Source organism: Tenebrio molitor, chromosome 4, assembly GCF_963966145.1.
Source record: "Tenebrio molitor chromosome 4, icTenMoli1.1, whole genome shotgun sequence".
Lineage (NCBI taxonomy): Eukaryota > Metazoa > Arthropoda > Insecta > Coleoptera > Tenebrionidae > Tenebrio > Tenebrio molitor.
Genome location: NC_091049.1, coordinates 2,812,300 through 2,839,231, shown reverse-complemented (window position 1 = coordinate 2,839,231; position 26,932 = coordinate 2,812,300). Strand labels below are relative to the sequence as shown.

At 39.4% G+C, this 26,932-nt stretch overlaps 6 protein-coding genes and 1 pseudogene across 7 annotated transcripts; 3 read left to right on the top strand and 4 right to left on the bottom strand.

Annotated features, from left to right (window-relative positions):
* Nucleotides 1–136: 136 nt before the first annotated feature.
* LOC138128206 (probable cytochrome P450 6a14) lies at nucleotides 137–19,261 on the bottom strand (annotated as a pseudogene).
* Nucleotides 9,701–10,748, top strand: LOC138128205 (uncharacterized). The gene is made up of 2 exons (XM_069044394.1): nucleotides 9,701–9,869; nucleotides 10,591–10,748. The coding sequence occupies exons 1-2, from the start codon at nucleotides 9,701–9,703 to the stop codon at nucleotides 10,746–10,748; spliced, it is 327 nt and encodes a 108-aa protein (XP_068900495.1).
* On the bottom strand, nucleotides 12,336–14,212 carry LOC138128762 (probable cytochrome P450 6a14). The gene is made up of 4 exons (XM_069044941.1): nucleotides 14,073–14,212; nucleotides 12,908–14,027; nucleotides 12,605–12,856; nucleotides 12,336–12,554 (listed from the first exon to the last, which is right to left on the bottom strand). Exons 2-4 carry the CDS (start codon nucleotides 14,025–14,027, stop codon nucleotides 12,391–12,393), a joined length of 1,536 nt encoding a protein of 511 aa, XP_068901042.1. The 5' UTR covers nucleotides 14,073–14,212; the 3' UTR covers nucleotides 12,336–12,390.
* Nucleotides 14,492–15,163, bottom strand: LOC138128204 (cytochrome P450 6A1-like). The gene has a single exon (XM_069044393.1). The coding sequence runs from the start codon at nucleotides 15,161–15,163 to the stop codon at nucleotides 14,492–14,494; it is 672 nt and encodes a 223-aa protein (XP_068900494.1).
* On the top strand, nucleotides 15,532–17,239 carry LOC138129941 (probable cytochrome P450 6a23). Its single transcript, XM_069046280.1, has 3 exons — nucleotides 15,532–16,680; nucleotides 16,727–16,978; nucleotides 17,030–17,239. The coding sequence occupies exons 1-3, from the start codon at nucleotides 15,615–15,617 to the stop codon at nucleotides 17,203–17,205; spliced, it is 1,494 nt and encodes a 497-aa protein (XP_068902381.1). The 5' UTR covers nucleotides 15,532–15,614; the 3' UTR covers nucleotides 17,206–17,239.
* Nucleotides 17,309–21,880, bottom strand: LOC138128203 (uncharacterized). Its single transcript, XM_069044392.1, has 8 exons — nucleotides 20,785–21,880; nucleotides 20,481–20,732; nucleotides 20,273–20,432; nucleotides 19,209–19,218; nucleotides 19,038–19,049; nucleotides 17,875–18,994; nucleotides 17,572–17,823; nucleotides 17,309–17,521 (listed from the first exon to the last, which is right to left on the bottom strand). The coding sequence occupies exons 1-8, from the start codon at nucleotides 21,863–21,865 to the stop codon at nucleotides 17,358–17,360; spliced, it is 3,051 nt and encodes a 1,016-aa protein (XP_068900493.1). The 5' UTR covers nucleotides 21,866–21,880; the 3' UTR covers nucleotides 17,309–17,357.
* Nucleotides 21,881–21,896: 16 nt separating this feature from the next.
* On the top strand, nucleotides 21,897–24,733 carry LOC138129949 (farnesol dehydrogenase-like). 2 transcript variants are annotated; one of them, XR_011159439.1, is made up of 5 exons: nucleotides 21,897–22,920; nucleotides 22,975–23,436; nucleotides 23,483–23,638; nucleotides 23,684–24,487; nucleotides 24,546–24,733. XR_011159439.1 is itself a non-coding variant. In XM_069046289.1 (4 exons), exons 1-4 carry the CDS (start codon nucleotides 22,813–22,815, stop codon nucleotides 23,711–23,713), a joined length of 756 nt encoding a protein of 251 aa, XP_068902390.1. In that variant the 5' UTR covers nucleotides 21,897–22,812; the 3' UTR covers nucleotides 23,714–24,733. The 2 variants fall into 2 exon arrangements, 1 of the variants encoding a protein (XP_068902390.1); XM_069046289.1 differs by having other exon boundaries at nucleotides 23,684–24,733.
* Nucleotides 24,734–26,932: the final 2,199 nt, after the last annotated feature.

Here is a 26,932-nt window from a genome sequence, read left to right as displayed (position 1 = left end):
AGTACAAAAAATGCAACTCAGGTATGATTCGTTCATCTTTTAAATGTGTTATCACTGATAGGAATCAAACTGTCTCATCAATCATTACTTAAGTGAAGATTTTGACATGTAATCCCGATAAGGTATCATTAAAAAATTAGCAATAGATAAATAGATTTTTATTAAAAAGTACAAGTCGTCCACATTTGTGATTATATTTTTTCGGCATTTAGCCACACCTCGCCGTCCGCTGCCAAAATGAAGGAATTGCTTTGGAAAGTGAGAGGTTGTTTGGTCTTTTGGTTCAACGTAAAGTTGTACTTTCTCAGCAAAGAAGTTAGACCAACTTTCGACTGCATCATACCGAATCTCAAACCTGTAACAAAGTTGTTAATTTGATATTTCGCACGTAGCCTTCTGCAGTACCAATGCAAATCCTTGGACCTTCTCCGAACGGTATATGCGCGTACTGGTGCCTCGATCTTGAATTCTCTTCATTGAAACGCTCAGGATCAAATGTCTCAGGATTGGGATAGTATTCTTCATCGTAATGAATCCCGAAGATCGATACCACAACTCGAGTTCCCTTCTCGATTATTATGTCCTGATCTGGTACTTTGTAATCTTCGACGCAGTCCCGTGTGATGAACGGAACCGGAGGGTACTTCCTCAGAGTCTCTGGAAAACTGAGACTAAAAACGAATTAAAACGCAACGAACTTAACGGTACCATCGAGCACCTGGTTCAGGTACTTCATCTCTTGGAGGGAGTCGTAAGTAATTTTGCCGTCGTGTCTCGCCAAGACCGTTTCCATCTCGTGTCTGACCTTCTTCTGTATCTCCTGGTTCTTCGCCAGTTCGTACAAAGCAAAAGTCATGGTGGTCGAAGAAGTTTCGAAGCCGGCCAAGAAGAAGATGAAGCTTTGGGCGGTGATTTCGTCTATAGTGAGAGTCTTGCCGTCGTGTTTGTACCCTTCTTCTTCCGCAAGTTTGTTGTTCTTCAGATCGATCAACAACTGCATGAAGTCCTTGCGGGTGTAGTTGTTCTTCTCGCGATACTCCACCGTCTCGGTCACCACCTTCGTGAAGAAATCCGAGATGTCTTTGGGAACTTGTCGCATTCCGAGAAGTCGACCCAGGGTGGGGAAGCTCTGGAAAAAGGCCGTCTGGAGCCTTCTGAAAGTCGATGCAGCGAAGACCTTCTTGCCGTACTTTCTGAAGGGCGAATCGTCCTCTTGGAAGGTGTTGAAATCGAGACCAAACGCACAAGAACCGATAATGTCAGTGGTGTAGCACCCCAAGACTTCTTTAATATCGACTGGTCTCTTGTTCTTGTAATCTGCTTCCACCTTCGCTTGCAGATTTGTCTCGCAATCTACGAGCGTCTGGAACATGGACTTCAATTTCCCTGAGGTGAAGGTTGGAGTCAGCTTCGTTCTTAGATTCCTCCATTTTGCACCTCCTATGGCAAATAGGTGGGCCCCGATGGGGTCCTTCTTCTCGTTGTAGTAGATCCCACGGTCGACGAAATGGTGGAAGTCCTTGGTCAACACGTTTTTCACGTATTCTAGGTCTACAGGGACGTATACAGGACTGGCCATGAAGTACAACCCTGCATGTTGCCACTTCTTCCTCTTCATCGTCTCATACAAACGTTTGACTGTCACTCCAATTGTTTCAATCTTTTTCATGGGATTTAAAATATTGCCGAAAGGGATGCTGGGCTCGATGTAGGGCAAGTTTCTCCTGCGCCAGTACGAGTGGTTCCATTTGAAGTACGCAATGAAAATCACGACCAATGCAATTACCACGCCGATCAAATCGGTCAGTACCGATTCGCATGTAAACATCTAAACAATTAAATAAATGAAATGCAAATTGTCTCTCGACTTACCTTGACTCGGTACTACGTTGATCCTACACACGTTACAACTAAACCTGATACTGACTTATCGCCAATTATATAAGATATTAGTACTTCATCATCTATTTCTATTTATCAGTGACGGCGTGTTCTGATATGATAATATCACTGACTCATAAATTATTATTATTACGAAAAGTACATTTTCGATTTTGTATAAAACAATGAACAGTTACGTTGTGAATGCTCCAGTGGTACTTCCACTGAAATCAGCAGAGCATCCTCAAGGTCGAGTGATGAAAATCAGTACCCAGAGTTCAATATCAAGAGTCATCTGAAGAACACCAATATTATAATAAAATTTAATAAAATGTAAATAAATATGTGTTTGATACACAAAACACAGTTGGAAGAGTTTCTTCCTTGCTCTAAGTCTGTTTTAGTGAAAAAATAATATCTAGTTGTTCGATTGGCGACTCGATTGCGCTCTTTGTAACCTTATTGGTTGTTGCATTTGTCCACTTTAGACGAAACTTCACCTACTGGCAAAGAAACAATGTTCAACATCTTGACCTACGATCTAGAGAGCATACAGGAATCTTCCTGAAGCACGTCGACGACCTAATCAAGAAGAAGAACTTGAAGCACGGAGGAATCTATATGAAACCGTTCCCAGTTTATGTGGTTGCTAATTTGGATTACGTCAAGAACATCATGACCAGAGACTTTCAATATTTTCCACATTGCGGGCTCTACTATAATGAAGAAGGTGATCCTCTCAATTGTCACATCTTCAATTTAAGTCGTGAAAAGTGGAGAAACTTGCGTACGATGCTGAACCCAATCTTCCCTCCTAACAGAATGAAGGAAATGTTCCCAATATTGATGGACTGCGAGACAGTTCTGAGGAAGAATGTAGAATTACAGGTTGCGAAGGAAAAGCCGATCAATGTCAAAAACGCTGTGGAAGTAAGGATTTGTCTTGGATGTTATCGCAAGTTGCGCGTTTGGTCTCGACTGTGAGAACTTGCAAAGTGAGGACTCGACTTTCAAGAAGTTTGGAAAAAAGATCTTAACTAAATCAAAATCGAAAAGAATTAAGGGAATTTTGGTTGAGAGTTTCCCAAAACTGGGACAATTTCTAGATGTAGCTTTGATACCAAAAGATGTGTCTAATTTCTTCACGACTCTAGTCAAAGATACGGTCAGTTATAGAGAAGAAACCAACACTGTCAGTATAACACTAAAACGGGTTTCGAAAAGGAGCTCTTTATTTACTTAAATTTTAAATGTTGGCAATGACTCATAGTGAGTTGTTGCTATGTGATCACTGCATTTCACGACACTTTAAATTCAAAACTTACAATTGTTCGTCTATTTACCAGCGTTACCAACCCTTATATTTCTCAAATATAATTTTCCTAGCATTATGTTTTGAACTTTTTTTAAAGTTAAGGGGCAAAATAGAAAAAATATTGTATTTTACTCGTTTTATAACCCATTTTGTCGCACTTGTTTGCTTTATAGCACTCGTCGCTGCGCTCCTCGTGCTCTAAAAAACACGTGCGACAAAATAGTGACTTATAAAACTCGTATAATAAATAACTACCTATTGTACGGGTACAGGAATAAGTATTTATTTATTTATTTATTACGACGAAGAGATTTATCGTGATCCGGAGAAGTTTGATCCTGGGAGGTTTGTTGAAGAGAAGAAAAGAGAGAGACACAGTCGTGCGCATATATCGTTCGCGGAGGGACCCAAGATGAAGGTATGAAGTACAATAGAAATGAAACTACATAGAAGATTTGCAACAAAATTTCCAGGAATGCGTTTTGGGCTGCTTCACTCCAAACTAGGACTGACTTCACTGTTAAGAAATTACAAGTTTAAGGTCAGTGAAAGGACGAAAGGACCGTTAATAAGGATGATACCAAGCTCTTTGTTATTGACACAGAAGGAGGAATCTGGTTTAAATGTGTTATCACTGATAGGAATCAAAGAGTCTCATCCATTATTACTTAAGTGAAGATTTTGGCTTGTGTTGCCGATAAGGTATCATTAAAAAATTAGCAATAGATAAATATATTTTTATTAAAAGTACAAGTCAGCCACATTTGTTTTTATATTTTTTCGGCATTTAGCCACACCTCGCCGTCCGCTGCTAAAATGAAGGAATTGCATTGGAAACTGAGAGGTTGTTTGGTCTTTTGATTCAACGTAAAGTTGTACTTTCTCAGCAGAGAAGTTAGACCAACTTTCGACTGCATCATACCGAACCGCAAACCTGTAACAAAGTTGTTAATTTGATATTTCGCTCGTTGCCTTCTGTAGTACCAATGCAAATCCTTGGACCTTCTCCGAACGGTATATGCGCGTACTGGTGCCTAGACCTCGAATTCTCTTCATTGAAGCGCTCAGGATCAAATGTCTCAGGATCGGGGTAATATTCTTTGTCGTAATGAATCCCGAAGATCGGTACCACAACTCGCGTTCCCTTCTCGATGATTACGTCCTGATCTGGTACTTTGTAGTCTTTGACACACTCCCGTGTGATGAACGGAACAGGAGGGTACTTCCTCAGAGTCTCTGGGAAACCGAGATTAAAAACGAATTAAAACGCAACAAACTTAACGGTACCATCGAGCACCTGGTTCAGGTACTTCATCTCTTGCATGGATTCGTAAGTGATTTTACCGTCGTGTCTTGCCAAGACTGTTTCCATCTCATGTCTAACCTTCTTCTGTATCTCCTGGTTCTTCGCCAGTTCGTACAAAGCAAAAGTCATGGTGGTCGAAGAAGTTTCGAAACCGGCCAAGAAGAAGATGAAGCTTTGGGCGGTGATTTCGTCCATAGTGAGAGTCTTGCCGTCGTGCTTGTACCCTTCCTCTTCCGCAAGTTTGTTGTTCTTCAGATCGATCAACAACTGCATAAAGTCCTTGCGGGTGTAGTTGTTTTTCTCTCGGTACTCAACCGTGTCCTTCACTACCTTTGTGAAAAAGTCCGAGATATCTTTGGGAATCTGTCGTATTCCTATAAATCGAGCTACATTGGGGAAGCTCTGGAAGAAGGCTGCCTGGAGTCGTCTGAAAGTCGATGCAGCGAAGACCTTCTTGCCGTACTTCCTGAAAGGCGAATCGTCCTCTTTGAAGGTGTTGCAATCGAGACCAAACGCACAAGAACCAATAATATCAGTGGTGTAGCACCCCAAGACGTCTTTGATGTCAACTGGTCTCTTGTTCTTGTACTCTGCTTGCACCTTGTCTTGCAGGTTAGTCTCGCAGTCCACGAGCGTCTGGAACATTGACTTCAATTTGCCTGAAGTGAAGGTTGGAGTCAGCTTCATTCTTAGATTCCTCCATTTTTGGCCTCCTATAGCGAACAAGTGAGCCCCAATGGGGTCAACCTTTTCGTTGTAGTAGACTCCACGATCTACGAAATGTTGGAACTCTTTGGTCAACACGTTTTTGACGTACTCTAGGTCCACGGGGACATATACGGGACTGGCCATGAAGTACAACCCTCCATGTTGCCACTTGTTCTTCTTCATCGTTTCATACAAACGTCTGACTGTCACTCCAACTGTTTCAATCTTCTTCAGAGGATTTAGAAGATTGCCGAACGGAATGCTGGGCTCGATGTAGGGCAGATTCTTTCTGCGCCAGTACGAGAAGATCCATTTGTAGTACGTAATGAAGATCACGGCCAAGGCGATTACCGCCCCGACCAGATCGGTCAGTACCGATTCGCTTGTAAACATCTGCACAATTGAATAAACGAAATGAGGAATTGTCTCTGTTCTTACCTTGATCCAGTACTACGTCAACTCCACACACCTCGCTACTACGCCTGGTACTGACTTATCCCCAATTATATCGAGACTAAATGCTTTTTCATTCACTCACTTTGCTTATCTGTATTAGTGGTGGCGTGTTAGACTGTGATAACAACTGACTCATGATTATTAGGGCAAAAACAATTTTTACTTTATCGCATAACAATGAACCGTCGTGTCATGATGAGTGCTCGAATGGTGCTCCTATTGAAATCTGATTTTAACAGAGAAACATTAAGGGCGGGTAATATGCACCAGTACGAAAACACAGTTAAAACAAGAATAATGAGAAACATACGAGTATGGTTGTGGATAATTTCGTTAGGAAATGGTCCCAAGATTTGCATAAATATGAAACCGAAAAGGAAGTAGAAAATGGACAATTTTTCTTTATCTGGGGATGAGATTAGGGTTGTTTAAATTTAACCTGGTGTGACTTTGTTGCTAAAGAATTACACGTGTAGGATCGGGGTGAAGAGGAAGGAACCATTGAAGATGGTACCAAGACCTTTGGTGTTGACACCAAAAATAAAAGGAGGAATCACAAACAAAAAAAAACAAATTAGGGTTGGATTTAGTTATATTTTAAAACATTTATCACTAATAACAATGAGACTTTCTTATCCATTTGTTTTTAAGTAGAGCTTTTGACAGCTAGTAGCGATAAGGTACTCTCTAAAAATATCCAAACAGATTTTTATTAAAAGGTACAAGTCAGTGACACTTGTGATTATAATTTTTCGGCATTCAGCCACACCTCGCCGTCCGCTGCCAAAATGAAGGAATTCCTTTGAAAAGTGAGAGGTTGTTTGATCTTTTGGTTCAACGTAAAGTTGTACTTTCTCAGCAAAGAAGTTAGCCAACTTTGGATTGCCTCAGTCCGAATCGCAACCCTGTAACAAAGTTGTTAATTTGATCTTTCGCTTGTTGTCTTCTGTAGTACCAATGCAAATCCTTGGATCTTCTCCGAAAGATATATGCGCGTACTGGTGCCTGGAACTCGAATTCTCTTCGTTGAAACGCTCAGGATCAAACTTGTCAGGATCGGGGTAATAATCATCGTCGTAGTGAATCCCCAAGATCGATACCACAACTCGAGTTCCCTTCTCGATGACTACGTTTTGATCTGGTATTTTTTAATCTTTGACACACTCCCGTGTGATGAACGAAATAGGAGGGTACTTCCTCAGAGTTTCTGGGAAAGCGAGATTAAAAATTAATTAAAACGTAACGAACTTAACGGTACCATCGAGCACCTGGTTCAAGTACTTCATCTCTTTGCCGTCGTGTCTTGCTAGGACTGTTTCCATCTCATGTCTGACCTTCTTCTGTATCTCCTGGTTCTTCGCCAGTTCGTACAAAGCAAAAGTCATGGTGGTCACAGAACCTTCGAAGCCGGCCAAGAAGAAGATGAAGCTTTGGGCGGTGTATCGTCCATAGTGAGAGTCTTGCCGTCGTGCTTGTACCCTTCTGCTTCCGCAAGTTTGTTGTTCTTCAGATCGATCAACAACTGCATAAAGTCTTTACGGTTGTAGTTGTTCTTCTCTCGGTATTCAACCGTGTCCTTCACCACCTTCGTGAAGAAATCCGAGATGTCTTTGGGAATCAGTCGCATTCCCCTAAACCGAGCCATTTTGGGAAAGTTCATGAAGAAGAGCACCTGAAGTCGTCTGAAGATCGACGTGAAAAAGACTTTTTTGCCGTATTTCCTAAACGGCGAATCATCATCTTTGAAGGTGTTGCACTCGAGACCATACGCACAAGAACCGATAATATCAGTGGTGTAGCACCCCAAGACCTCTTTGATGTCGACTGGTCTCTTGTTCTTGTACTCTGCTTCCACCTTCTCTTGCAGGTTCGTCTCGCAGTCTAACAGCGTCTGGAACATGGACTTCAATTTCCCTGAGGTGAAAGTTGGAGTCAGCTTCATTCTTAGATTTCTCCATTTTTGACCTCCTATAGCGAACAAGTGAGCCCCAATGGGATCAACCTTTTCGTTGTAGTAGATTCCACGATCTACGAAATGTTGGAACTCTTTGGTCAACACGTTTTTGACGTACTCTAGGTCCACAAGGACGTATACGGGATTGGCCATGAAGTACAACCCTCCATGTTGCCACTTCTTCTTCTTCATCGTTTCATACAAACGTCTGACTGTAACTCCAACTGTTTCTATCTTCTTCATAGGATTTAGAAGATTGCCGAACGGAATAGTTGGCTGGATGTAGGGCAAGTTTCTTCTGCGCCAGTACGAGTAGTTCCATTTGTAGTATGTAATGAACACCACAGCCAATGCGATTACCACGCCGACCAGTTCGGTCAGTACCGATTCGCATGTAAACATCTAAACAATTAAATAAATGAAATGCAAATTGTCTCTCGACTTACCTTGACTCGGTACCACGTTGATCCCACACAACTAAACCTAATACTGACTTATTGCCAATTATATGACATATTAGTACTGCATCATCTATTTCTATTTATCAGTGACAGTGATGTATTCTGGTATAATAATCACTAACTTATAAATTATTATTGCGACAAAAAGTCCATCTTCATTATTGTACAACACAATATATTTTATCATTAGGAATGCTCTGGTGGTACTTCCACTGAAACCAGCAGAGCATCATCAAGGTCGAGTAATGGAAATCAGTACGAGAGTTCAGTGTCAAGAGTCATCTAATGGACACCAACATTATAATAAAATTTAATAAAATCATCTAAATAAATATTTGTACTGTATAATTAAAACATGAGATAAGTCGAATCAACAATCTGTTATGTAACTTGTTGCGATAAATACACAAACCCAGTTCGAAGTATTTCTTCCTTGCACTACGTGTATTGCAGTGACGAAATGATCTCCGGTTCTCTGATTGGTGACTCGACTGCGCTTTTCCTAACCTTATTGGTTGCTGCATTTGTCTACTTCAGATGAAACTTCACCTACTGGCAAAGAGAGAATGTTCAATATGTCGACCTACGATGTAGAGAGCATACAGAAATCTTCTTGAAGCAGGTCTACGACTTAATGAAGAAGAAGAACTTGAAGCACGGAGGAATCTACATGCAACTGTCCCCAGTTTATGTGGTTGCTGATCTGGATTACGTCAAGAACATTATGAGTAGAGACTTTCAATACTTTCCACATCGCGGACTCCACTATAATGAAGAAAATGACCCTCTCAGTACCCACATCTTCAATTTAAATGGTGAAAAGTGGAGAAATTTGGGTACGATGCTGAACCCAATCGTCACTCCTAACAGAATGAAGAAAATATTTCCGATATTGATGGACTGGGAGACAGTTCTGAGGAAGAATGTAGAATTACAGGTTGAGAAGGAAAAACCAATCAGTGTCAAAAACGCTGTGGAAGGAAGGTTTTGTCTTGGATGTTATCGCATGTTGCGCCTTTGGTCTAGACTGTGAGGAGTTGCAAAGTGAGGACTCGACTTTCAAGAAATTTGGAAAAAAGATCTTAACTAAATCAAAATCGAAAAGAATTAAGGAAATTTTGGTTGAGAGTTTCCCAAAACTGGAACAATTTCGAGATGTAACTTTGATACCAAAATATCTGTCTAATTTATTCACGACTCTAGTCAAAGATACGGTGAGTTATAGAGAAGAAACCAACACTGTCAAGAATTATTTTATTCAAGTTCTCATCGATCAGAAGAGAAGACTCGTTGAAGATGATAACTGTGATGCGATTCTCTCTGTTGAAGCAATAGTAAGTCAATGCTTCATTTTCTACCATGCCGGTTTCTCCACATCTCCAACTCTCATGACATTTGCTCTGTACAAACTCGCCAAACACCAACATATTCAAGAGAAAGTGAGAAACGAAATGGAGACAGTTTTGGGGAATGAAGAAATCACATACGAGTCCATTCAAGATTTGCTTTTCTTAAACCAAGTAGTGGATGGTGAGTTGCCACCAGAAGAATAACGTCAACTGTTATTTTCTTTCATAGACTTTAAGAAAGTACCCACCAGCTTGTGCTAAACTAAATTAATGAAACGAATAAAAACCATAAATGAAAACCAAATCAATTGTTGTGAAGATGATGAAGTTGTGGATGCAGCATCCGAAGTTAATGATACCGAATCTCTTGATTCTGAAGATGATATCAACATATTACGTGGTGAGATCAGGTATTTAAAATCTCTCATGGAACATAAAGGTATCATAATCCAACAAAATGACATTATTATTCGTACACAACAAGAAGAAATTGTTTTGTTAAAAGATAACATGAAGTTAAAAAACATCATCGATAAAATGCAAGAAAAAGTTGTTTTCAAGGATTCCCTCGACATTTCCAACCCTGGTGACAAAGAACATAATGAGATAGTGTCGACACTGTCGACCAATAAACCCAAAAATAATATAACTAAGCAATTAATTACCGAAAAAACTTCTACAGAAGATAATACACGCGGTAACAGTCAGGATAAAGTGCAAGTCCCTAAGGAATTGAAAGATGATGATTTTATATTGGTTGAGCGGAAGAAATGAAAAAAACCTCTAACCATTTCTTCAAATCAAATCGAAAAAAATAAAATGCGTCGTGAGTCGTTAATTGGTTCTTCAACAACTACCAGCACCTTATAGAGTATATTATACTGTAGTTTCAATTTGGTTGTAGGTCGTAAAATTTTATTGGATATTATGAGCGATTAACGGGCACAATGGTTGGGTTTGAAAAGGTTGAGAAGCGGCGCGTGCCGTTTGCCGTACAATACAAAAATACCAAATGTACAATACAAGCCTGCTTAAAATATTACCTGCTAGTGGTAAACTAGGATTTATAAGCCCCGCAAGATCTTTAACTTAAAGTACCATAAAATTTTACGACCTACAACCAAATTGAAACTACAGTACTGAATTTGAGAAACAGCAAGAATATCTCCGGCCTTTTGTATCATCTATCTTTTCTTGCGAAAAACTGAAGTCTAAAAGACCAGAAGTATACTCTTTCAGGGTCTCACTCCCCGCTTTCGAATTGGAAAAAGTTATGGATCCACAAGTTTGGCCCCAAGGCATATCAATTAATAGATAAATCTTAAACTGTTTCAGTACAAACAACTTATTTTCCAAAGCTCAATTTGGTTTTAGAAGAGGTCTTTCTAAATCCAGTGCATTGCTTTCTTTTATTGATAATATTGTCAGATCTTTTAAAAATAACAATCATTATAAATACAGGGTGTTTTCGAGGTTGAGGTGTTCCTTTTAACATGTGATAGTATGCGTTGTTCTAAAGAGTTTTAGCCAAAATCACCTTAGTAAAATGTGTACGACAATGAAGATACAATAAGTTAATTTTTTGAACTATTGAAACCGGTCCTGCTCAAATTTGCGCTGATCTGTTAGAAATTAGAATTGACAAAAAAAATATCAAATGAGCATGGACGTTAATCAAAAATACTGTCAGAGTTGTCAGTTTGTCACCTAATTAGTCGGAATGGCTTTATCATTACGAAAATAATGAGCTCACAGATACGAGATGGGCAACGTTATCACGTTATCAGAATGCAGCTGCGGCATCCAGAGAGTACGCAGAACGATTTCCAGAAAGACACCATCCTGGGCCACATCTGTTATTAATCTAGTACAGCGGAGAAATAGACAGGATCGGACTCTAAATTTTAGAAAACAATAAAAATATACAATCAATTATCTCTGTTAATACAAACATTTTACTAAGAAGATTTAGGCTAAAATTCTTAAGAATAATGTATAGTATTTCGTGTTACAAGGAACACCTCAACTTCGAAAACACCCTGTACAATAGTAGTTTATTTAACGACTTTGTGTGTAAATTGGGCCTTTTTGGCATGAGTGGACCACGAGTGCCAAAAAGGCCCAATTTACACAAGAACGAGTTGAATACAAAAAATTTTTGTTCGACGAGCTCCTTAAAGGCTCCAAATCGCTTAAAATCTTTAAAATTAGCTTGACGATTCGTTTTGACAAGTTGTGACATTTATCAAAATCCGTTCACACAGGAGAAAATTATCAAATTCTGACAGGGTCGAAAAAAAAAAAATTTTTTGGAGTTAAGTAAAGCGTGTGACACGGTGTCGCGCGGTATTTTAATTAAAAAACCTTGGATACTATAAGTTCTCTTCTAGTAGCATTTCCATGATAACTTCGTACCTTAGTAATAGAACTCAAAAAGTAAAAGTAAATGGTGTCTTTTTTATTTATTTATTTATTTATTTATTTATTACGACGAAGAGATTTATCCTGATCCGGAGAAGTTTGATCCTGGAAGGTTTGTTGAAGAGAAGAAAAGAGAGAGACAGTTGTGCGCATATACCGTTCGGAGAAGGACCCAGGATTTGTTTAGATATGACGTACAATAGAAATGAAAATACATAGAGGATTCCACAAGACTTTTTCCAGGAATACGTTTTGGGCTGCTTCAATCGAAACCAGGACTGACTTCGCTGTTATAAAATTACAAGTTTAAGGTCAGCGAAAGGACGAAAGAACCGTTGAGGATGATACCAAGCTCTTTGGTGTTGACACCAAAAGAAAGAATCTGGTTTAAATGTGTTATCACACATAGGAATCAAACAGTCTCATCAATATTTACTTAAGTAAAAATTTTAGCATGTAATGCCGATAAGGTATCATTAAAAAATTAGCAATAGATAAATATATTTTTATTAAAAAGTACAAGTCATCCACATTTGAGATTATATTTTTTCGGCATTTAGCCACACCTCGCCGTCCGCTGCCAAAATGGAGGAATTGCTTTGGAAAGTGAGAGGTTGCTTGGTCTTTGGATTCAACGTAAAGTTGTACTTTGTCAGCAAAGAAGTTAGACCAACTTTCGATTGCATCATACCAAATCGCAAACCTGTAACAAAGTTGTTAATTTGATCTTTCGCTCGTTGCCTTCTGTAGTACCAATGCAAATCCTTGGACCTTCTCCAAACGGTATATGCGCGTACTGGTGCCTAGACCTCGAATTCTCTTCGTTGAAGCGCTCAGGATCAAATGTCTCAGGATCGGGGTAATATTCTTCGTCGTAATGAATCCCGAAGATCGGCACCACAACTCGAGTTCCCTTCTCGATGATTATGTCCTGATCTGGTACTTTGTAGTCTTTGACACACTCCCGTGTGATGAACGGAACAGGAGGGTACTTCCTCAGAGTCTCTGGGAAACCGAGATTAAAAACGAATTAAAACGCAACAAACTTAACGGTACCATCGAGCACCTGGTTCAGGTACTTCATCTCTTGCATGGATTCGTAAGTGATTTTACCGTCGTGTCTTGCCAAGACTGTTTCCATCTCATGTCTGACCTTCTTCTGTATCTCCTGGTTCTTCGCCAGTTCGTACAAAGCAAAAGTCATGGTGGTCGAAGAAGTTTCGAAACCGGCCAAGAAGAAGATGAAGCTTTGGGCGGTGATTTCGTCCATGGTGAGAGTCTTGCCGTCGTGCTTGTACCCTTCCTCTTCCGCAAGTTTGTTGTTCTTCAGATCGATCAACAACTGCATAAAGTCCTTGCGGGTGTAGTTGTTTTTCTCTCGGTACTCAACCGTGTCCTTCACTACCTTTGTGAAGAAGTCCGAGATGTCTTTGGGAATCTGTCGTATTCCTATAAATCGAGCTACATTGGGGAAGCTCTGAAAGAAGGCTGCCTGGAGTCGTCTGAAAGTCGATGCAGCGAAGACCTTCTTGCCGTACTTCCTGAAAGGCGAATCGTCCTCTTTGAAGGTGTTGCAATCGAGACCAAACGCACAAGAACCAATAATATCAGTGGTGTAGCACCCCAAGACCTCTTTGATGTCAACTGGTCTCTTGTTCTTGTACTCTGCTTCCACCTTGTCTTGCAGGTTAGTCTCGCAGTCCACGAGCGTCTGGAACATTGACTTCAATTTGCCTGAAGTGAAGGTTGGAGTCAGCTTCATTCTTAGATTCCTCCATTTTTGGCCTCCTATAGCGAACAAGTGAGCCCCAATGGGGTCAACCTTTTCGTTGTAGTAGACTCCACGATCTACGAAATGTTGGAACTCTTTGGTCAACACGTTTTTGACGTACTCTAGGTCCACGGGGACGTATACGGGACTGGCCATGAAGTACAACCCTCCATGTTGCCACTTGTTCTTCTTCATCGTTTCATACAAACGTCTGACTGTCACTCCAACTGTTTCAATCTTCTTCAGAGGATTTAGAAGATTGCCGAACGGAATGCTGGGCTCGATGTAGGGCAGATTCTTCCTGCGCCAGTACGAGAAGATCCATTTGTAGTACGTAATGAAGATCACGGCCAAGGCGATTACCGTCCCGACCAGATCGGTCAGTACCGATTCGCTTGTAAACATCTGCACAATTGAATAAACGAAATGAGGAATTTTCTCTGTACTTACCTTGATCCAGTACTACGTCAACTCCACACACCTCGCTACTATGCCTGGTACTGACTTATCGCCAATTATATCGAGACTAAATGCTTTATCATTCACTTCTTTGCTTATCTGTATTAGTGGTGGCGTGTTAGACTGTGATAACAACTGACTCATGATTATTAGGACAAAAACAATTTTTACTTTATCGCATAACAATGAACCGTCGCGTCATGATGAGTGCTCGAATGGTGCTCCTATTGAAATCTGATTTTAACAGAGAAACATTAAGGGCGGGTAATATGCACCAGTATGAAAACACAGTCAAAACAAAAATAATGAGAAACATACGAGTATGGTTGTAGATAATTTCGTTAGGAAATGGTCCCAAGATTTGCATAAATATGAAACCGAAAAGGAAGTATAAAATGGACAATTTTTCTTTATCTGGGGATGAGATTAGGGTTCTTGCCGTATTTCCTAAAGGGCGAATCATCATCTTTGAAGATGTTGCGCTCGAGACTAAACGCACAAGAACCGATAATGTCAGTGGTGTAACACCCCAAGACTTCTTTAATATCGACTGGGCTCTTGTTCTTGTACTCTGCTTCCATCTTCTCTTGCAGGTTTGTCTCGCAATCTACGAGCGTCTGGAACATGGACTTCAACTTTCCTGAGGTGAAGGTTGGAGTCAGCTTCATTCTTAGATTCCTCCATTTTGCACCTTCTATGGCGAACAGGTGGGCCCCAATGGGATCCTTCCCCTCGATGTAGTAAAACCCACGATCGATGAAATATTGAAAGTCTTTGATCAACATGTTTTTGATGTATTCTAGGTCTACAGGGACGTATACGGGGTTGGCCACGAAGTACAATCCTCCATGTTGCCACTTCTTCTTCTTCATCGTTTCATACAAACGTCTGACTGTCACTCCAACTGTTTCAATCTTCTTCAGAGGATTGAGAAGATTGCCGAACGGAATGGTGGGTTCGATGTAGAGCAAGTTTCTTCTGCGCCAGTACGAGTAGTTCCATTTGTAGTATGTAATGAGGACCACAGCCAATGCGATTACCACGCCGACCAGTTCGGTCAGTACCGATTTGCATGTAAACATCTAAGATACTGACTTATTGCCAATTATATGGCATATTACTACTGCATCATCTATTTCAATTTATCAGTCACAGTGTGTTCTGGTATGATAATCACTAACTCATAAATTATTATTGCGACAAAAAGTTCATCTTCATTATTGTACAACACAATGTATTTTATCATTAGGAATGTTCTGGTGGTACTTCCACTGAAACCAGCAGAGCATCATCAAGGTCGAGTAATGGAAATCAGTACGAAAGTTCAGTGTCAAGAGTCATCTAATGGACACCGATATTATAATAAAATTTAATAAAATCATCTAAATAAATATATGTACTGTATAATTAAAAGATGAGATAAGTCGAGTCAACAATTTCTTATGTAACTTTTTGCGATAAATAAAGCGTGTTTGACATACAAACACAGTTCGAAGAGTTTCTTCCTTGCACTACGTGTATTTTAGTGACGAAATGATCTCAGGTTCTCTGATTGGTGACTCGACTGCGCTCTTCCTAACCTTATTGGTTGCTGCATTTGTCTACTTTAGACGAAACTCCACCTACTGGCAAAGAAAAAATGTTGAATATCTCGACCTACGATCTAGAGAGCATACAGGAATCTTCTTGAAACAGGTCTATAACTTAATGAAGAAGAAGAACTTGAAGCACGGAGGAATCTACATGAAATTATCCCCAGTTTATGTGATTGCTGATCTGGATTACGTCAAGAACATCATGACTAGAGACTTTCAGTACTTTCCACATCGCGGACTCTACTATAATGAAGAAAGTGACCCTCTCAGTGCCCACATCTTCAATTTAAGTGGTGAAAAGTGGAAAAATTTGCGTACGGTGCTGAACCCAATCTTCACTCCTAACAGAATGAAGAAAATCTTCCCGATATTGATGGACTGCGAGACAGTTCTGAGGAAGAAAGTAGAGTTACAAGTTGAGAAGAAAAAGCTGATCAATGTCAAAAACACTGTGGAAGGATTTGTCTTGGATGTTATCGCATGTTGCGCCTTTGGTCTCGACTGTGAAAAGTTACAAAGTGAAGACTCGACTTTCAAGAATTTTGGAAAAAAGATCTTCACTAGATCAAAATCGAGAAGAATTAAGGGAATTTTGGTTGAGAATTTTCCAAAACTGGGACAATTTCTAGACGTAACTTTGATACCAAAAGATGTGTCTAGTTTCTTCATGACTCTAGTCAAAGATACGGTGAGTTACAGAAGAGAAACCAACACTGTCAAGAATGATTTTATTCAAGTTCTCATCGATCAGAAAAAAAACCTCGTGGAAGATGATAACTGTGATGCGACTCTCTCTGTTGAAGCAATAGCAGCTCAATGCTTCATTTTCTACCTAGCAGGTTTCTCCACATCTCCAACCCTCATGACTTTTGTTCTGTACGAACTCGCCAAACACCAACAGATTCAAGAGAAAGTGAGAAATGAGATTGAGACAGTTTTGGGAAATGAAGAAATCACATTCGAGTCCATTCAAGATTTGGTTTTCTTGAACCAAGTAGTCGATGGTGAGTTGCCACCAGAAGAAAAACGTCAACTGTTATTTTCTTTCAGAGACTTTAAGAAAGTACCCACCAGCAGCATACCTGACGAGGAAATGTGTCAAAGACTTTGAGATCCCTGACAGTGAAGTTGTTATCGAAAAGGGTACTACTGTACAAATTCCGGTCTTGGGAATACATTACGACGAAGAGATTTATCCTGATCCGGAGAAGTTTGATCCTGGGAGGTTTGTTGAAGAGAAGAAACGAGAGAGACACAGTTGTGCGCATGTACCGTTCGGAGAAGGACCCAGGATTTGTATAGGTATGAAGTACAATAGAAAAGGGCATAGAAGATTGGCAAAACTTTTTCCAGGGATGCGTTTCGGGCTGCTTCAATCCAAACTAGGACTGACTTCGTTGTTAAGAAATTACAAGTTTAAGGTCAGCGAAAGGACGAAAGAACCGTTGAAGATGATACCAAGCTCTTTGGTATTGACACCAGAAGGAGGAATCTGGTTGGAAGCTCATAAAGTAGAAACTCTAGTTTAATTCATTTATTTTTTAAATCGTTTGTCGCTGATACATCATCAATGTGTTCTTATGTAGAGAATTTGGCAAGTTTGATGATAAAGTACTATTTATAAATAAAAAATAGAATTAACAAATATTTATTAAAAAGTACAAGTCAGCCACATTTGTAATTATATTTTTTCGGCATTTAGCCACACATCGCCGTCCGCTGCCAAAATGAAGGAATTGCTTTGGAAAGTGAGAGGTTGTTTGGTCTTTTGGTTCAACGTAAAGTTGTACTTTCTCAGCAAAGAAGTTAGGCCAACTTTCGACTGCATCATACCGAATCTCAAACCTGTAACAAAGTTGTTAATTTGATCTTTCGCTCGTTGCCTTCTGCAGTACCAATGCAAATCCTTGGACCTTCTCCGAACGGTATATGCGCGTACTGGTGCCTAGACCTCGAATTCTCTTCATTGAAGCGCTCAGGATCAAATGTCTCAGGATTGGGATAGTATTCTTCATCGTAATGAATCCCGAAGATCGATACCACCACTCGAGTTCCCTTCTCGATGATTATGTCCTGATCTGGTACTTTGTAATCTTCGACGCAGTCCCGTGTGATGAACGGAACCGGAGGGTACTTCCTCAGAGTCTCTGTAAAACTGAGATTAAAAACGAATTAAAACGCAACGAACTTAACTGTACCATCGAGCACCTGGTTCAAGTACTTCATCTCTTGGACGGAGTCGTAAGTGATTTTGCCGTCGTGTCTTGCCAAGACCGTTTCCATCTCGTGTCTGACCTTCTTCTGTATCTCCTGGTTCTTCGCCAGTTCGTACAAAGCAAAAGTCATGGTGGTCGAAGAAGTTTCGAAGCCGGCCAAGAAAAAGATGAAGCTTTGGGCCGCGATTTCGTCCATAGAGAGAGTCTTGCCGTCGTGCTTGTACCCTTCTTCTTCCGCAAGTTTGTTGTTCTTCAGATCGATCAACAACTGCATAAAGTCCTTGCGGGTGTAGTTGTTCTTCTCTCGGTACTCAACCGTGTCCTTCACCACCTTCGTGAAGAAATCCGAGATGTCTTTGGGTACTTGTCGCATTCCAATAAGTCGTGCCAGAGTGGGAGAGCTCTGGAAGAAGGCAGTTTGGAGCCGTCTGAATGTCGATCCAGTGAAGACCTTCTTGCCGTACTTTCTAAAGAGTGAATCGTCATCTTTGAAGGTGTTGCACTCGAGACCAAACGCACAAGAACCGATAATGTCAGTGGTGTAGCACCCCAAGACTTCTTTAATATCGATTGGTCTCTTGTTCTTATACTCTGCTTCCACCTTCTCTTGCAGGTTTGCTTCGCAGTCTACGAGCGTCTGGAACATGGCCTTCAATTTTCCTGAGGTAAAGGTTGGAGTCAGCTTCATTCTTAGATTCCTCCATTTTTGGCCTCCTATAGCGAACAAGTGAGCCCCGATGGGGTCAACCTTTTCGTTGTAGTAGATTCCACGATCTACGAAATGGTGGAAGTCTTTTGTCAACACGTTTTTCACGTATTCTAGGTCCACGGGGACGTATATGGGATTGGCCATGAAGTACAACCCTCCATGTTGCCACTTCTTTTTCTTCATCGTCTCATACAAACATCTGACTGTCAATCCAAGTGTTTCAGTCGTCTTCATAGGATTTACAAGATTACCGAACGGAATGCTGGGCTCGATGTAGGGCAAGTTTCTCCGGCGCCAATACGAGTGGTTCCATTTGTAGTACGTAATGAAGATAACGGCCAATGCAATTACCACGCCGACCAGATCGATCAGTACCGATTCGCATGTAAACATCTGCACCATTGTTAACCGAAATAACAATTGCCTCTCTACTCACCTTGACTCGGTACTACATAGACACCAACACCTCACTGCTTCGACCAGTATTCACTTATTGTCAATTAGGTATATCCAGTACTAGTTCTCTATCATATAATCATTGTATTTATCTTTGTCAGTGCTGCCGATAACAACTGATTAAATAATATACAATTGCGACGAAAACAACTTTTTCGTTCCTGCATAACACAATGGTCTATTGCGTTACGAGTGCTCGAATGGTACTTCCAGTGGACCGGATTCTTGGCAAAAAACCCAACAAGGTCATGTAATTATGATAATCTCTTGCGCAGATCATATTTAGCAGTGGGTGGTACTACAATAATATGTAATCAACATCTTCAAAATGCTTTGGTACAAATTCAAAAGATATTTATTAAAAAGTATTTTATTGCATCAGGTATTCACATATTATGCAAACATGTTAATTATAAATATGTATTTGCAATGATGTTAGCAGTTGCATCGATGGTAAACATTTGTTATTTATATTATAATTAGCTAATCATAGATAGTACTGCGTCGAGCAATGTAAGACACTAATTTTTTGAGTGTTCAAGTATTTGAAAGCTTACAGAAAAATGCTTAAATGTGCAAAATTATGCAGAAAAGTACTTCATTCAATTGAAAATCACTAAAGTATGCAAAATATGCAAAGTCTGATGTCAGTCACTTAAAATTTTCGTCGAGTCATCACTAATCACTAAGCAATCAGAAGCCATGGTCGATAAAAAAAATTCAAACTATTTTTCTAGTTTTTTTTTTATTTTCTAAAAAACTGAAAGAGTTGAGGTAGTACTTTTATAACTCAAAGGAAGCGTCTCGAAGAGAGGAATCCGACGGTACAAGAGATATATACATATTTTATTTTTATCTATTCTGAAGTAGTCCTTGAAGATGACTTGTTCAATAGTACCTCCTATACCTGTTTACTCAATTTTGTCTGTAACCGTACGAAAAACTCCTAATTGGTAGTAAGACTTTCCACTTTGTCACCTGTAGGTGCAGTACCGTGGTACTCACTGTATGTTTTGTAAATCATCTCTCCGCAACACTACCGACTTAAATTAGTGCTTCCAGTTAAAGCTTAGCTCCTCAAGATAACAAAAATTCTAATTGCAATATTGTGTCACGTCATTCAACTCGTCAGATAAGAAATTGTAGCGTACAGTACCTGTAGTATTGTGCAACAAATCAAAAATCTTTTTATTAAAAATATTTTCAAACTGTTACAATTTTTGGGCGTTCAGCCACACTTCACCGACAGCTGCCAGAGTAACAGAGTTCACTTGAAACGTCAAAGGCTCTTTTGTCTTTTCATTCACTGTAAATTTGTATTTTCGGAGCAAGGAGCAAAGCCCGACTTTCGACTCCATCAGCGCAAACCGCAAACCTAAAACAATCCAATCAGTACCGTTTCGTACTGTTCAGTTTTTGGTACCGATGCAGATTCTTGGTCCTCCTCCGAACGGTAAGTACGCGTACTGGTGCCTAGATCTCGAATTGTCTTCGTTGAAACGCTCGGGATCAAACCTGTCGGGATCGGGGTAGTACTGGTCGTCGTGATGAATTCCGAAGGTTGGTACCATTATTTTGACCCCTTTTTCGATTGTCACATGCGTGTTTGGTACTTTGTAGGTTTTGACACATTCTCTTGGTAAAAAGGGAACCGGAGGGTACTTCCGTAAAGCTTCTACAACAGCGAGATTTGAACAGGTTTGAAGATACAGCAGTTCTAGTAGTACCGTTGAGTACTTGGTGCACGTACTTCATCTCCTGGATGGAGTCGTATGTCAGTTTGCCGTCGTACCTCACCAAGACTGTCTCAATCTCGTCTCTGACCTTCTCTTGTATTTCTTGGTTTTTGGCGAGTTCGTACAAAGTGAAGGTCAAGGTGATCGAAACAGTTTCAAAACCGGCGAAGAAGAAGAGGAAGCTTTGGGCCGTAAGCTCGTCCATTGTGAAAGTTTCATCGTCGCGATTGTTATTCTTCAAATCGATCAACAACTGCAAAAAATCCTTCCTTGTGTGATTATTCTTCTCCCGGTACTCTACTGTGTCCTTCACCACCTTCGCGAAGAAATCTGAAGTGTCCTTGGGGAATTGTCGCACCCTTAGAAGTCGAGCCAGGTTTGGATAGTTCATACAGAAGGACCCTTTCACTCGCCTGAAGATCGTCGAGGTGAAGATCTTCCGGCCGTGCCTTCTGAAGAGAGAGTCATCATCTTTGAAGCTATTGCACTCCAAACCAAACCCACAAGAACCGATAACATCAGTAGTGAAGCACCCCAGAACTTCTTTGATGTCGATTGGTCTCTCGTTCTTCACCTGTGCTTCAATCTTCTCTTGAAGATTTGTCTGACAATCATAGAGCGTCTGGAACATGCTCTTCAATTTTCCTGAGGTAAAGGTTGGAGTTAGCTTCGTTCTCAGATTCTTCCATTTTGTTCCTCCTATTGCAAACAAATGAGCCCCGATGGGGTCATCCTTTTCGTTGTAGTAGACCCCACGCTCTACAAAATGGTGGAAGTCTTTGGTCAACACGTTCTTGACATACTCTAGATCTACTGGAACGTATACAGGACTGGTCAAAAAGTACACGCCGCCATGTTTCCACTTCTTGGTCTTCATTGTTTCGTAGAAACGTCTAATTGTCACCCCTATTGTTTCTGAGCTTGTGAAAGGATTGGCAAGATTGCCGAAAAGGATCGTGGGTTCCAAATATGGAAGATTTTTCCTGCGCCAGTACGAGTGGTTCCACTTGTGATAGAATAGAGCGACAAGTACCAAAGATATAGCAACCAGTACGGATTCGCTAAAGAACATCTACTTTGTGTTAAATGACGTTTGTAGTCAGATGTTGACACTCACCTCGGCTTAATAGACCTAGTACCGACTTAGCAGTAGTAGTACTGCATCGATGTGATCGGTTGGAACAAATAAACTGACTGAGTAAACACAATAATTGAAGCAAGGACTAATGATTACGTAACAAGCAGTGATAATTCGGGAAAGAGTGTGACTAATCAGCCGCGCATTTTTTTATTTTTATTAATTTTCTGGTATCTGCACGGTCGTACCAACTGAAACCTTTTAGAAACATTTGTTGTGTAAACATTAAATAATAAAAAAAATTAATGAGGAAACAAGTAGAGTATGAGGACTTTAGTAAGGATATCTCCGACGAAAGAAAAAAATATCGTAACAATAGACCAATACTGAAACCGGCTGACATTGCAGATGGCGTTGTCTACGTTTTGTTCACCCCAGAACACAAAGAAGATTTTTTTCTGGATCTATGTGTTTTGTAAATCCGCTAGTTGACCAACAAACAAAAATACGAAAAATAACTATGCTCTTTCTTGTATTTCTTTCTATAATTGCTCACTTTGTTATCTGGTACTAGGTAAAATCGCTTTGGTCCCTTTATTTGGCAGCAAATCTGGTTTTTCATTGCTTTCTCCAGCGCAGATTTGGCTAAAAACTCACTCTATGGGGTCGATTATTACCGCTAGTATTTCCAGCAACTCCTTGAGAAATAAATTGTGGTGACGTGCTTCGCCAAGACTAATGTTTTCTAATACTACCGCACCAGTACTAAAATGAGTATGACAAATAAATTAATGACTTGAATTTTTAGGAACAAAATCGATCGTGACAGAACAAGTTTTCGCATTTCAATACTATCTGTTATCGGTTCCCTTATAAATATCGCATTTTTCGTCTAGTGCAATGTCAGTACTTTCGAAAACACGCTACGATTTGCACACACGATGGTTCTCTCGATGGACAGATGGGTGGGCAAAGTTGCCATTGTCACGGGTGCCAGTTCTGGAATTGGTAAAGCCATCGCCGCCTCTCTGGTAGAACGAGGCCTGATCGTAAGTCCACCTCTACGATTCCACCCTTCACCCTTCCAACTCGACTCTTTCTAGGTGGTGGGTACTGCTCGTCGCTCAGAACTCGTCGAAGAACATTCCAAGCAACTCTCCGGAAAGAAAGGAAAACTCCACGGGTTTACAGCCGACTTCACTAAAGAAGAAGACATCTTGAAGACCTTCGAGTGGACCACAAAGAACCTGGGACCGGTTCATATCCTCGTCAACAACGCCGGTATTACCAAAGAGACCAGCTTGACAGAAGGTAAAACCGAAGATTGGAAGGCCACTCTGGATCTGAACGTCTTGAGTTTGTGCATTGCCACCAGAGAAGCAGTCAAGGTCATGAAAGCTAAAAAGATTAACGGGCACATCATCCATATCAACAGTGTTTATGGACACACCGTATTCAACGTACCCAACCTGAACGTGTACCCGGCTTCGAAGTTCGCTGTTACGGCCTTGACGGAGACTCTGAGGCAAGAACTGAATCATCTGGGTAGCAAGATCAAGGTCACGGTAAGTCCTGGTCTTCTGGTGGGACTCCTCTAGAACTAGATTTCAGAGCGTCAGTCCCGGATTGGTCGAAAGCGAGATGACCACTCTGAATAAGGCTCAAAGTCTTGAGAGGAAGGCCTTCTTGGAAAAGATGCCCATTCTGAAAAGCGACGACATCGCAGATAGCGTCGTCTATGCCTTGTCAACACCGGAACACGTCCAGGTGAGTGAAATGTTTGCAAAATCTTGGCTTATTTTAATTTTGTAGATCCACGAGCTCACAATCAGGCCAGTTTGAGAAACATTATATACAACACGGCGTTTCTTTCATTCTTTGTAACGGGGCTTCAAATAAATTTATATTTAGAGCAACCTATGGAAATTCAATTGTTTGCAACATTTTTCCAGCGTAGAAAATGACACAAGAAACGCCTGACATTTTAACGAAATAAAATTCTCCCTCCACGGAATATGACAATATGAAAAAGCTTACTATGCATACTATGCAACTCCGGAGAATAATTGGATACTTACAAAAATTACTTTACACTGTTAAAAGAATTAGAATGTCTTCTACGCCTACTCTAAATATATATTTATTTTAAGGCCCAATACATCTATTATAGCTATTAAGACAACAAGGGTTTTATAGACGATTTAAAAATCGAGATCGTAGTTTAAATCAGAGCGACCGCAGGGAGCGAGGATTTAATAGATCGAGATTTTTAAACTATAAAACACGCGTTGTCTTCAAGATTTTTTCTAACACTAACATCTTATCAGAAATTTTAATAAATTCAGAAATTATTCGAGGCGCGTCACAATACACAAAATGCGGAGGTTGCCGTCGGTACTATGGTAATAATATCAACAAATTTGGAAAAAAACAATTTTCATCGTTGAAATGTGCCAAAACGTTCCAGAAGAAATAAGAAAAAAAGGGGCAATTTGTTACCAATGAAGTCTAAAAGTGCATACGAAAAGGTGTATGTTTCGTTTCAAGGCCGGAACAATAAAAAAAAGCATCACGGAGGTAACGATAAGATGTCATTTTGGCTTTTCTTGATATGGGGTAAGCGTGTAGAACTTCATTAAAAGTTAATTCACACTACGGCAAGAATAATTTGAAGAAAATGTAAAGATTGCCATTTTCGATGGCCGGGCACTTGCATTGGATGAAACAGCAGAAGTTAAAGAAGAAGATGTTAGGAACAAGAGCACGAAGCTAATATGTCAATTCCAATTCAATAATTGTACTTTTCGCTTTTGTGATAATTACTGTAAAAATGATGAATAAAATGTTACTAGTTAGAACGATGTGTGTGAGCGTATTTTATGACTCTGTAAGATACGTTGCTATTGACGACGTGTCTTATAGAGAAAAGCGTATTTTATGGGAAACATAAGGTGTGAGCTCAAATGCACCATGGAAACAGTATAAGATATTAGTGTTAGAAAAAAATCATAAAATATAATTAGAAGATCATTCATATAGTGGAGTAACGTTAGGTTTTTATTTCGGAACCGGTAGCAAGAGCTCGGATTTGAACGAAATTTTTTTAATGTGTTATAAATAAAACATATTAAAACCTTTATAGGTTAAAAATTGCCGCTCATTGTTTGTTTAATTAATTTATTGTTTATTTATAAGAACTGAAATTTTCCAGTTAGAAATCGTTATTTTCGCAAAAAAAATACTAGAGAACAATATAGAATGACTTTGGGAACAGTATACTGTTATATTGAAACTTGTTTGAAATTAATTGTATGTGGAAAAAAAAGAACAATAGGCAAATGTTCGGTAGCCCGCTGTTGACCGGCTCAGATAGAAACACGTTTAGTTTGTCTTCTATTTTTTGAAGAAAATATATAATTATTTTTAATGGTTTTTGACAAAAAAGTGTTTAGTAATACCATGCGATCGAAAATAAAAAAAATCCAGAGGTCCGTGAGTAATACGCTTCAGTTGGCAACACGTAAAAATGTAATTCAAATGTCATTACAATGGAGAACTGTCATTATTAATTATTGACTATTAAAATTGCTATAGCAAAATGTTCACTTCAGAGCAAACAATTTTCATTGTGCAGTGTTACTTCAGAAACGGCGAATCGTCCTATTCAACACCTCTAGTTTTCGAGGAATTTCAAAAAAGTTTCCGGACTTTCAAGGCACTTACAGTGGAGAGTAAAAAAAAACAGACATAATTTTTGACATAACAGTCATAAGTGTGAAACCGGCCTTCCTACATTTAAACTTATTTAGGGCCAGTTTATAGAAAGAGAATTAAAAATTTAATTCAAATTAAATTTTAATGCGCGATTAACCCATGAATTCAAAACTTCGATTGGTTCAATCTGATCACGTGTTCAGTTAATCTCGCATTTGATTACGATTAACTTAATTTCGCTTCTGTAAACTGGCCTTTAGACTGATTGTGACAGTTTAGTTAATAACTGTGCTACAATCGTGTCAAAAATAAATTACTCTCTAGGATTTAGGGATATTCGATACTAGGTTGCTATAAATTTGGTTAAGTTGGGGGCTATGTGGTTTCTGGTGGCAGACAAAAGATATCTCAAAAATGTAAGGCTGTGGCTAATTCCTTGTCACAGTTGCAAATTAATAACTAATGCCGCGCTAAGTGATAGATGATTTTGCGTTTCACAATCAATTTTGGTTTCTGTCGGCATATTTAATTGAACTTAATCTCTCAATTCATAGTAACCAACCTTAGGCATTCAAAATTACTTCTGAAAATTCTAGTTACACAACATGAAAAACGTTATTTCTCTAAAAGTTCGAAATATAGGGAGTAATTTATTTTTGACAAAGTAGTAGGTACGTCTGATCAATTCTTCAAATGTTCCAGTTGTCATAAACTGTCACATTGACAATAAAGAATGGGTTATATTAAATTTTGAAAATGTCACAATTTTGATGTCCGTTTTTTTTTACTCCCAACTGTACCAACAACTTGCCTTGATTATTTTGTTTTTCCATTCCTGAAAGACAACGTGTTCAAAAATAGGCCGCTGTAATTGCTCACCATCAACAATTTTAGATGAAAATGACATAGAAGAGGATGAAACCGGGGAAAATATTTAATTTTTATAATACACTCTTAATAAATTTTTACTTTCAGCATCTCTTGTATATTTTTTACCAATACCCGTCACAATGATCGTTTGAAGAGTTCTACTCAGTTTGAATTTTAAGTAATTCATTGTCTTAGAAAAATTAAGTTATTCTTTGCCAAAGAATATCCGACAAACAAAACATTAAACATAGGAAATAAGATTATAATGAAAAATGATAAAAGTTATTTTTTAGAAAAAAAATTTATGTTATAAAAAATTGTCAAAATTTGAACATTATTTTGAATTAGTATCTCATATTGTCAAATTAAAAATTTTAACACGCAAAACAACCGACAAAAACACAACATGGAAGTAGCGCAAACTTTTCAATAATTTATTTAAACAAAACAATTCGGTTGCCATGGTGACCATAGCAC

Excerpts from the sequence above, each read along its gene's own strand:
- LOC138128205 (XM_069044394.1), top strand. The coding sequence starts at position 9,701 with ATGAAACGAATAAAAACCATAAATGAAAACCAAATCAATTGTTGTGAA. Across the intron at positions 9,870-10,590 it reads ATCTCTCATGGAACATAAAG|AATATCTCCGGCCTTTTGTA; the intron begins GTATCATAATCC and ends AGAAACAGCAAG.
- LOC138128762 (XM_069044941.1), bottom strand. The coding sequence starts at position 14,027 with ATGTTTACAAGCGAATCGGTACTGACCGATCTGGTCGGGACGGTAATC. Across the intron at positions 12,857-12,907 it reads CCTGAACCAGGTGCTCGATG|AGACTCTGAGGAAGTACCCT; the intron begins GTACCGTTAAGT and ends TCGGTTTCCCAG. Across the intron at positions 12,555-12,604 it reads AGGTCCAAGGATTTGCATTG|GTTTGCGATTTGGTATGATG; the intron begins GTACTACAGAAG and ends ACTTTGTTACAG.
- LOC138128204 (XM_069044393.1), bottom strand. The coding sequence starts at position 15,163 with ATGTTTACATGCAAATCGGTACTGACCGAACTGGTCGGCGTGGTAATC.
- LOC138129941 (XM_069046280.1), top strand. The coding sequence starts at position 15,615 with ATGATCTCAGGTTCTCTGATTGGTGACTCGACTGCGCTCTTCCTAACC. Across the intron at positions 16,681-16,726 it reads CTTGAACCAAGTAGTCGATG|AGACTTTAAGAAAGTACCCA; the intron begins GTGAGTTGCCAC and ends ATTTTCTTTCAG. Across the intron at positions 16,979-17,029 it reads AGGACCCAGGATTTGTATAG|GGATGCGTTTCGGGCTGCTT; the intron begins GTATGAAGTACA and ends AACTTTTTCCAG.
- LOC138128203 (XM_069044392.1), bottom strand. The coding sequence starts at position 21,865 with ATGTTCTTTAGCGAATCCGTACTGGTTGCTATATCTTTGGTACTTGTC. Across the intron at positions 20,733-20,784 it reads CGTGCACCAAGTACTCAACG|AAGCTTTACGGAAGTACCCT; the intron begins GTACTACTAGAA and ends TCGCTGTTGTAG. Across the intron at positions 17,522-17,571 it reads AGGTCCAAGGATTTGCATTG|GTTTGAGATTCGGTATGATG; the intron begins GTACTGCAGAAG and ends ACTTTGTTACAG.
- LOC138129949 (XM_069046289.1), top strand. The coding sequence starts at position 22,813 with ATGGTTCTCTCGATGGACAGATGGGTGGGCAAAGTTGCCATTGTCACG. Across the intron at positions 22,921-22,974 it reads TGGTAGAACGAGGCCTGATC|GTGGTGGGTACTGCTCGTCG; the intron begins GTAAGTCCACCT and ends GACTCTTTCTAG. Across the intron at positions 23,639-23,683 it reads CAACACCGGAACACGTCCAG|ATCCACGAGCTCACAATCAG; the intron begins GTGAGTGAAATG and ends TTAATTTTGTAG.